The 9,713-nt window shown below is 54.3% G+C and overlaps 2 protein-coding genes across 3 annotated transcripts; one reads left to right on the top strand and one right to left on the bottom strand.

Annotated features, from left to right (window-relative positions):
* Nucleotides 1–262: 262 nt before the first annotated feature.
* Nucleotides 263–1,872, bottom strand: LOC114485323 (3-ketoacyl-CoA thiolase, peroxisomal-like; the record flags this gene model as incomplete). Its single annotated transcript, XM_028486549.1, has 3 exons — nucleotides 1,598–1,872; nucleotides 1,301–1,394; nucleotides 263–320 (listed from the first exon to the last, which is right to left on the bottom strand). Coding segments are annotated over exons 1-3 (329 nt in total), but the record flags the coding sequence as incomplete, so codon positions are not given.
* Nucleotides 1,873–3,430: 1,558 nt separating this feature from the next.
* Nucleotides 3,431–8,011, top strand: MYD88 (MYD88 innate immune signal transduction adaptor). 2 transcript variants are annotated; one of them, XM_028486550.2, is made up of 5 exons: nucleotides 3,431–3,808; nucleotides 4,689–4,823; nucleotides 5,220–5,381; nucleotides 5,585–5,676; nucleotides 5,942–6,105. In XM_028486550.2, exons 1-5 carry the CDS (start codon nucleotides 3,481–3,483, stop codon nucleotides 5,960–5,962), a joined length of 738 nt encoding a protein of 245 aa, XP_028342351.1. In that variant the 5' UTR covers nucleotides 3,431–3,480; the 3' UTR covers nucleotides 5,963–6,105. The 2 variants fall into 2 exon arrangements, with proteins under 2 accessions (XP_028342351.1, XP_007127842.1); XM_007127780.4 differs by having other exon boundaries at nucleotides 3,433–3,808; nucleotides 5,220–5,400; nucleotides 5,942–8,011.
* The last annotated feature ends 1,702 nt before the right edge of the window (nucleotides 8,012–9,713 follow it).

The following is a 9,713-nucleotide window of genomic DNA, read 5'->3' as shown; positions in this document are numbered from 1 at the left end:
GGCTTAAGAAAAATCAGGCCACAAAGAACTTTTTGCTCCAGTCCCAAAGGCCGTCTGTCCTGGCTCAGCGCTGGGAAACACACCCTCCCTTCAAAGTAGGGGAAAGGCAGCATCCAGAAAAGCAGGGTGCTGAGGACCCTGGCTGTGTCCAGGTCTGGTGTCCAATCCTGATCTTCTCCCCCCAACAGGCTGAGTTCTCTGGGACCTGAGCCCAAGCAAGAGCGTGAATAGCCAACCCAGAGCAAGAACTGGAAAAGTTTACCTCAGAAACTGGGCAATTCGGGCCATTAATGCTCCGGCCCCAGGCTGAAGCACATTTCCTGTGGACAACAAACCTTTATTCAGTGCCAGGCACTAAGGTACAGCTGTGATTACCAAGAGGGGGGCATTCCAGATCTTCCTTCAGAAACAGTGGAATTTCAAGGTCTGGAGCAGGGGCAGCCAGCTATACAGCAGCTTGTCCTGGCCATACACTAGATCCAGTCCCTGAGAGGCCCAAGCTCCCTTGCCCATGCAACCTGCTTTTCCAAATCAGCACACACTGGGGAGGTCGCCTGCCTTTAAAAGTTAACATGGAAAGAAGAATGTAGTGCAAATTTTGAAGTCTGAAGAAGTAGTTCTGTCAGTTAGGAAAGTGTTTTTGAAATGCACACCTTGCCCTGAGTGTCCTCCACCAAGCCCTGCTGGCACTCCAGGGGTGGAACAGTGATCCCCCATCTAGGGCTGACACTTATGTGACGTGACTCTTACCATATAATGTTATGTTTCCAGGCTAGAGGAGCAGAGTTGGGGGAAAAGGGTTGGACTGAAGGTCAAGAGGTCCTGGATTCAGGTCCAAGCTCTGCTGCAAATTCCCCAGGCCTCAGTTTTCTCCATCTGCCTCAGTTTCTCCATCTGTAAATGCGGGGCTCGACTAGATGGGTTTTGATGCTCCAAACTCCCTCTGTTCTACCCTGGCATAGATAGTACGTAAGGATGGGTACAGAACCCTAGCCTCCTGTCTCTTAGGGTGTTCTCAAACTCCTGCGCCAAGACCCTGGCGTTGAAATGTCTCACTTGAGATCCCTGCTTTCCATCATACTTAGTACGCAGAATGTGCTTGGAGCGGGCACAGAAAATGCCTGGAGGCGGGGGTGGGGCGGTGGAGTCTATAGCCCGAAAGGGACGATTACAGTCAGCTGCGTGAAGTCTATCGCCATTCCCCTCAGGGAAAACACCTGGAAAGTGCCTGGTGTTTGAGGAGGGCTTCGGCGTAATGGGAAGGCGAGAACCGAGCGCAGGGTCCGGGTAGTGCACTCACCCACGCAAATATCTCCCAGCTGGGCCGGGCTCAGCTTGACGTCCTGGAGAACCGCGGTCATGACGGCGGAGAGAAGCTCGTCGGGGGTGGTGTCCTGCAGCGGGAAGCGCGCGGCTGGCGGCGGTGCTCGGGGTTCCCAAGATCCCAGCTCCCCCAGCCCCACCCCAGAGGGACAGAGCGGTCACAACTCGGGCGCGGAGCCACCGCCGACGCCGAGGGTTATCGAACAGAGGAGCCAGACCCCAGCCCGCCCCGGGCCGCCATCTCACACGCGGCGCCCGAGCCCAGGGGCCTCACCTTGAAGCCGCCGCGGCCCGATCGGCCAATAGCCGTGCGCCGCCCGTGCACCACCACTACATCCTCCGCCGACTTCTGCGGAGCGCTGCTCCAACATGGCGCGGCCCGCGGCGCCGGCTCCGGACCCGAAGCGGGCTGGCGGTTCAGGTGACCCAGCACCACCTGCAGTCTTCGCATCTCGTAGCTCGGCAGAGTAAAGCCCCAACCAGCTAGAAGAAGAGAGCAATCGACAGACCATCGCCCGCGCAGGCGCGGAACCGTACCTCTGACCACCCGCTTCCTCTATCCTAAGCCCCGCCCACAACCCTGCGGGTCTGACTGGCCCTTCCTTCTAAGGTCCCGCCCACCTCCCTGCCTCAGACAACCAGAAGGCGAGTCTGCCTGAGGTCCCGCCCCTAGCCGCAAACGGAACCTCCTAAAGTTGAACCCAAGAGGGTCTTTCCTCAAAGCCCCGCCTACAGTAGCCTCAGGCGGCTGCCTCCCAGGAGGTGGGCTTTTCTGAAGCCCCGCCTAGAAATACAGACAGGAAACATTTCCGCTTGCAGCCCCGCCTACTGCCAAACCCGAGGCGGGTCTCCAAGAGCCCCATTGGTATCTTGAAGCAAATTTCACCATTGCCAGGGGTCCCTTTCCCTACAACTCTGCCCGCTGCCCGCCACCAAACAGAAGGCAGGTTCGTCAGGAGCGCCGCCTACAGCTTCTTGCCGGGAAAGAGGGACCAGCGACTATAATTCCTCTTCCCTCTGCCTAGGCTTCTCTGCTGTCTCCCACAAGCTGGGGGACCTAAATAATTCTGAGATGCCCCAGAGCCTACCCCGACGCGCTTGGGCTCTCCTGGGAAGTCTTTCGAGAAGACTGAGGGAATTTGGGATTCTGGGGTGGCAGGAGAACGGATTGTACAAATGTGCCGGAGATGTGACAAGCCCCCTATCTGGAGAAAGAGTATCATACTTTTTTTTTTTTAAAACCAATTTTACAGTCATTTGGGATAATTTGATTAGTGCCCACCTCCCCCGCTAGGCTGGGGTTTCCGCCAAGTCAGAGAAGGACTCTGTATCCAGGATGCCTGCAACATACTTGACACTTAATAGGTGATCAATAAATACCTACTGAATGAGTGAATGAACCAAAGCTCCCCAGGTCAGGACGATGTCCCCTGCCCCCTAAAAAGCAAGGCCAGGTGCCCGCTTGACTCCCAATGGCAATGTTTTCCCTAGACCCCAGAGGGTAGTGCTGGGTTTCTCTCAGACAGGAAGGCCAGGGTGTCCTGTTACCCTCAAACACGGAGGGTGGGGTCGTGCCCCCCACTTTTCAAGGGCAGGGCCGTGGCATGCCTCTGGCTCCAGAAGGCAATATGCCCTTTTCCACCTCCAACTCTGGGTGTACAGCCAGGGATTCCCCATACTCCTAAGGGCAGGATTGTGTGCTCTACCAGAATTGGGGAGGGGGGGTGGAGGGAGGTAGAGCCGATGCCTGCCCCCTTGCCCCTTCCCCGCCATCCCTGAGGGCAGGACCGTATGAACCCCTCAGATCCCTAATGGAAAGGTTGTAAGTCCACCAGATGCCAAAGAGCAAGTCACCTCTTTCCTATAACACCGGAAGGAAGGTCATCGTCCCACTGCCGCACCAGACCCTCCTGGACAGATAGATGGAGCTCCTTAGACCTTAAAAGGTAGGTTCCCGGTCCCCACACTCCCAGTCCCCTGAGATCCCGAGGGCAGGGGTGGGGCGCCCCCCACTTCCGCACATCTACTGGGGCTCCAGATTGTAGGGCGGGGCGTCGCTTCGAAAGAGAAACCGGCGGGGCGGGGCAGTTGGGCGGGGTGGCGGTAGGGTTAGGAGGAAGCGCAGACCCACGACGCGCCTCTGCATGACGGCCCGCCATGGCTGAAGGAGGGTCGGATGCGGGCTCCGCGCCCCCCACCCCTTCCCTGTCCTCCCTGCCCCTGGCAGCGCTCAACGTGCGAGTGCGGCGCCGCCTGTCGCTCTTCCTAAACTTGCGGGCGCATGTGGCGGCCGACTGGACCGCGCTGGCGGAGGAGATGGGCTTCGAGTACTTGGAGATCCGGCGGCTGGAGACGCATGCCGACCCCACGGGCAGCCTGCTGGACGACTGGCAGGGACGACCCGGCGCCTCTGTGGGCCGCCTGCTCGAGCTGCTCGGCAAGCTGGGCCGCGACGACTTGCTGATGGAACTGGGACCCAGCATCGGTGAGCGCCCCCTTCCGGGCCTCATATCCGAGGTGGGGGTGGGGATGAAGGGGCTGACCATAACTGGCCTCAGCATCTGTCCCACCTTTCCTATCTTGGAGGCGGGGAGAGCCGGGGAGGGGGGGAGTAGTTTTGGGGTGGCAAGGGGGACACTGGAGGCAGCCTGAAAAGGGGGAAACGTGCAAGACCAGTTCCCTCTTTCAATACGTGGGATGATAGGGACTAGAGAAAGAAGGCGAAGGCCGGGAAAGGCACAAGGAAACAGCTTAGACAAAGGCATTCACATAGGACCAGGAGTCAGAATAGGGGTCCTCTGTGGGGGGCTTGGGACTGCTTCAAGTATGTAGAGCAACAGGCAGGTAAGGGACTGAAAGCTGACAGTCTTTGGAAACTTCAGGTCCCTGGAAAATGCACCCCTTCCTGCCACTTGCTGACACATACCTGCACAGGCATGGGGACAGTGGCCCAGTTGGTTGGGGCTGCTGCCCTCGCTGCACATAATCACCAGGTCTCCTGAGCTCTTCTTCCATGCCCTGCTGACATCAGCTGTGGATCCTAGAAGAAGCATACCTTGGGTTCTATTCTCAGGAGCCTGGAGCTGGAGGGGGGGCGGGGGCGGGGAAAGCAATGGGATAGAGACACAAGCCTGACCTTGATGGCTTCCCTCATGGCCAGAACACCACTGACATCCCTTTAGGATGGCCAGAGCCAGGTGGAAGGTCATCTTTTCACAGCTGTTGAACTGTGATGGCACCACTGGGCTAGAGAAGCCCTGGAGGACAACACAGCCAGGGAGGTGGGACAGGGGCTGGATCCTGACCGTGGGTAGAGGCGTGGGATACCTGCTGGGAGCTGGCCACACCTTGTCTCTTCCCCACAGAGGAGGATTGCCAAAAGTATATTCTGAAGCAGCAGCAGGAGGCATCTGAGAAGCCTTTACAGGTGGACTCTGTAGACAGCAGCATCCCTCGGACGAGAGATCCAGCGGGCATCACCATTTGCGATGACCCCCTGGGTAAGGGCCCAGTACTGCCCCCCTGGGCCATAGGACATTGTGGTGTTGAAAGCATGGATGTTGAAAGCAGATGGACTGTGGCACCTTGGGCAAGTCACTTAATCTCTCTGAGCTTCAATTTCCTAAGAAATGGGAATAATAAAGTTCTACGTCTGGTTTTGGTATGAGATTTTCATGAAATGATGTGTCTATCTCATGGTCAATTTAGGGTTTGGCCTGGGGTGGTAAGGAGGTGCTCATCTTTCCGCTCCTGGGAAAGGCACTTTCTCTGAGTAATGTCATCTCAGGATTGTGTAGGGGCCAGGATCACGGTCGCTTAGGCTGGGGGCACCTGGCTGGGCTCCTCCCCAGCCTTCCTGTAGGGCTCTGACCATCACCCTTGTGCTCTGCACCCAGGGCAAATGCCTGAGCGTTTTGACGCCTTCATCTGCTACTGCCCCAGCGATATCCAGTTTGTACAGGAGATGATCCGGGAGCTGGAACAGACAAACCATCGGCTGAAGTTGTGTGTGTCTGACCGCGACGTCCTGCCTGGCACCTGCGTCTGGTCCATCGCCAGTGAACTCATTGAAAAGAGGTTGGCTAGCTGGCCAGGGGGCAAGTGGGTGGGTGTACAAAGCCCTGCCAGGGATCCCAATGCTGGGATCCTCCCACTTGGACCCTGTCTAGCCTGGGCACAGTGGGCTCCTCCCAAGGCTGTCCCCTGGGGATATGCTGAACTAGGTCACCTCAGTGTCTACAGCCTGCCCGCTCTCCCTTAGGTGCCGTCGGATGGTGGTGGTTGTCTCTGATGATTACTTGCAAAGCAAGGAATGTGACTTCCAGACTAAGTTTGCACTCAGCCTCTCTCCAGGTAAGCTCAGCCCTGCCCTTGCCACAGAGAAGTGGGCGGGGCCTCAAGATGCCAGCCTTCCCTCACCAAGGGCCACGGATAGAGCATCAAGGAACTTGGGCAGGTCTCTGCACATAAGTGTGCATGCACATGAGTGCCCTTTGTGTGGGTGAATATGTACCAGGGGTGCTTAGTTGGGAGAGGGATGTTGTTAACCCCTGGACTGAGGATTGGTCCCACCCCACTGTGAGCGCCTGGTGCCAGCTCTGTACCCTTTGGCTTGCAGGTGCCCATCAGAAGCGACTGATCCCCATCAAGTACAAGTCAATGAAGAAAGAGTTCCCCAGCATCCTGCGGTTCATCACTGTCTGCGACTACACCAACCCCTGCACCAAGTCCTGGTTCTGGACTCGCCTCGCCAAGGCCCTGTCCCTGCCCTGAACTGCCCTGAGTCCCTGGGAGTGTGTGCATCTGTCTGCCTGTACGTGTACTTCTACCCCTGCCTCCACCTGCAGTTGTACGGGGATTCTGTGCTCCACTGGCCTCTTGATTCCTGGACATGCCAACTCCACAGACACAGCTGCAGCCATTGTACATATCTGGACGTCACATCTCATGTCCTGCATAGAACATGTGGCTGCAAGTGGCACGCCCACTTGCTGTTATCAGCCAGGACAGTAAAAACCAGAGCCAGCTGGGACTAAGAGGAAGACCAGAAGAGCCAGCTCTGACCCATCCACACATCTTAGGCCTCAGTTTCTCCACCTGAGAACTAAGTAGGGTGAGGGGAACAGGCAGTAGCTGTGTTCTAATGATTGTGGGAAATGGTGAAGCACTGTTCTGAGTCTCCTGGGGACAGGAGACAAATCTTGGCTGAGAGAGAGCTAGCTGCCTGGGCAACGTGCTGGCCACTGCTGGGACCATGGCACTGCTGGGGCAGCTGCTTCCACAATGGTGCCTACGGATGCTTTGGGGCCCTGTTGCCCCACCTCACATCCCACTTCCTCCTGCCCCAGGGGACAGATGGGGAAGCAGGCTGGCCCAGCATAGGGAGGTCCTACATTGAGCCTGATTCCCCAAGGGTCCACCTCTCATCTGCCTCTTTGACTCCTCCCAGCCTCTGCACACCTTCCCTGTGATAAGTCCCCAAGAGACTGGCCTGAGCGTCTGGGGCTGCTTTTCACTTCCACCTATGGGTTGCCTGTGGTCCTGCTCTCAGCTCTGCCCTGCATGAGATGGGATCCCGTCTTCTGGCATCTCCATCAAGTTTGGGTTCTGGAGCTAGGTCACCATGGTGGTGTGAGCAGGAAGCCTTCCTCCCTGGGCCACCCACAGAGAACTTTCCCACCAATCTTCTGCACTTAATTGCCTTACAAAGTTATTTGCTTGGACTAGTTTACAAACAGTGACCACACAAGAGCCTCTTGCCCCAAAGCTTGTAGGCACATGGACACATACAAGCTCACACACAGAGACACATATATACGTGCACAGGCACCCTCATGCAGACACGTACAGGCATCTTCATGCACACATTTCCCTGGATACAGCTGCCAGGAACAGCTGGGTGGGACAGTCCCACCAGAGAGGGGGCCTAACCCTGGACTAAGATGGGACAATCTTGTATTCTTTTTCTGTTTCCCTCTTCATTGGAACCAGACTCTGGAAAGGACCCATTATGCCAGCATTTATGCCTTCAGTGAAGCACAGAGCAAGGAAAGAGCTGCTTGAACTCACAGAGCAAGTTAGCTGTGACAGCTGTTTTTCCCTCCTTGGGGGATTTGTACGTTGGTTTCCCTTAAGCTCTCCTTCAAGGAGAAAATGTCATGGTCTCAGGTCTCTGTGCCAGGATAGGACCCGGGACCCTAAATCTAATAGCAAATGTATGCCTTCTCTGCTCCACTTCCAGCAAGGGCTGGGGCAAACCAAGTACCTTCCCTCAGGGTCTCAAGAGGGACTGGAGGCCCCTCTCTGCATGATCTTGATGAAGCACTTAGCTACTAGGTACCTATCCCCACTTTGATACTGGGAAGTATTTTAAAACTCTTTCAAGAAAGTATCTTTCAGGGACTTCCCTGGCACTCAGTGGTTAAGACTTCGCCTTCCAGTGCAGGGGGTGTGGGTTCGATACCTGGTGGGGGAGAGCTAAGATCCCACATGCCTCAGGGCCAAAAAACCAAAACATGAAACAGAAGCAATATTGTAACAAACTCAATAAAGACAAAAAAAAATTAACAACTTAAAAAAAAAAAAAGTATCTTTCACACCTGTTTGTATTCATTGTGAGAATTTCAAAGAGAGCTGAGAAATGCCTCTGTTTATAACTTCCCTTTCTGTATCCTAGGTTTATAATAAAGAGTTCTCTACTTTGGGAGTAGCAGGTTTCATTTGTGTCTGGAAGGAGTTTGGAAGCAGTTACTTGGGATAACGCTCTCCTGGGTACACGAAACTGGGCCCTTGGGTAGGTTCCAGTGGGTTTGCCAGGAACTTCCTTAAGGCTGGGCCTCCTCCTCACAGGGTCCAATCCTCACCAGGGCTGCAGGCAGAACTGGAAACAGCAGCTCAGCTACCGACGCTGGGGACACTGCTTGCCTCTGCCAAGCTTGGTCTTCTGGGGATTGTGCTACACTCCTGGGTCCTGGCCCGGCCAGCGGGAGGGGCTGCTCTCCTAGGCTCCAAGGAGAGTCTGGAGAGTCCCCACTCCAGATCACAGATCTCCGGAGAATGCAGTTGTTACCAGTAATGGCCATCCTTGGGCATATCTGTGTTAATCCTGAAAGGATCGACCTATTTTTAAATAGAATGCACAACATTTTTACTGTTCACTTGAGAAAAATTAGAAAATATGAAGAAAAAAATACCCATAATCCTAATCCCAGAGATAACTCTGGTGACCTTTTAGAGTGCCCAGATATTTTCAGCGACTACAGCTTTTCTCTCACTGGTCTCTCTATTACCATGTCCTGGCTCCTGAGCCTCCTGGATGCTGGAGGCTTCCCAGCCTTGCCTCTGTACACTCAGGACTCCTAGAAAGTCCCCCTGAGGCCAGACCTTCCTCTCCAGTGTCCCCTTGGGAACAAAGCCTCAGTGTGGTCCCAGCAGGGCCCATGGGATCTGCCTTGTGCCCCCATGGCTGGGGGGACCGTCTTTGGGTCTGCTCCTGGTCATGGAGAGGGCTCTCTGGGCAACACCAGTCACGTCATGGGGAAAGCCCCTGTTCTCTCAGGTCAAGATGGTGACCTGAATGCGCTCAGCTCAATCCCATCTAATCCTCACACCCCTCTCACCTTCCTCCAGTGCCCACCTCCCCAAAGGTAGGTTCCCAGATACCGAGAAAGCTTCCTCTTCTCATTTTTGTTTTAATCCCCTAGGAACTTTTGATAGAGAAATTCTTTTTCCTAAAGGGAAAATTCACTGATGAAATTATCCAAGGCAAAAGCAGGAAATTTTGGAGGGCAGCAGCAAAGGTAAAATACAAAATTACAAATCTACATGACAATGGACTTGGATTCTGCCACAAGTCAAGGGCAAGGGAAAGAAACAGGGACAGGGATTTCCTCCAGATTAGACAATAAAATATACTAATATAGTGTGACTCTGTTGGATCCTGGTTCAAACACATCAATTATAAAAAGCTATTTTGCGGTCATATATCCAGTAGAGGTCAACATACAAAATATGTGACAGCAACAAAAAAATAAACAACCCAATTAAAAAATGGGCAAGGGGGACTTCCCTGGTGGTCCAGTGGCTAAGACTCCATGCTCCCAATGTAGGGGGCCCAGGTTCAATCCCTGGTCAGGGAACTGGATCCCACATGCCGCAAATAAGAGTTCGCATGCTGCAACTAAAAAAAAAAAAAAGATCCCGCGTGCTGCAACTAAGACCCGATGCAGCCAAATAAATAAATACTAAAAAAAAAAAAAAAAAAAGAGCAAGGGACTTCAATAGACATCTCTCCAAAGAAGATATACAGATGACTAAAAAGTACATGAAAAGATGCTCAATATCACTAATCATTAGGGAAATGCAAATCAAAACCACAATGAGATACCATC

Source organism: Physeter macrocephalus, unplaced genomic scaffold, assembly GCF_002837175.3.
Source record: "Physeter macrocephalus isolate SW-GA unplaced genomic scaffold, ASM283717v5 random_1490, whole genome shotgun sequence".
Classification (NCBI taxonomy): domain Eukaryota; kingdom Metazoa; phylum Chordata; class Mammalia; order Artiodactyla; family Physeteridae; genus Physeter; species Physeter macrocephalus.
Note: the sequence above shows the minus strand (reverse complement) of the source record. Positions and strands in the feature narration are given on the sequence as shown.

Bases quoted from the DNA above. Each gene is read 5' to 3' on its own strand.
- MYD88 (XM_007127780.4), top strand. From the start codon at position 3,481: ATGGCTGAAGGAGGGTCGGATGCGGGCTCCGCGCCCCCCACCCCTTCC. The intron at 3,809-4,688 runs GTGAGCGCCCCC...TCTTCCCCACAG, and splicing joins GGAACTGGGACCCAGCATCG to AGGAGGATTGCCAAAAGTAT. The intron at 4,824-5,219 runs GTAAGGGCCCAG...CTCTGCACCCAG, and splicing joins CATTTGCGATGACCCCCTGG to GGCAAATGCCTGAGCGTTTT.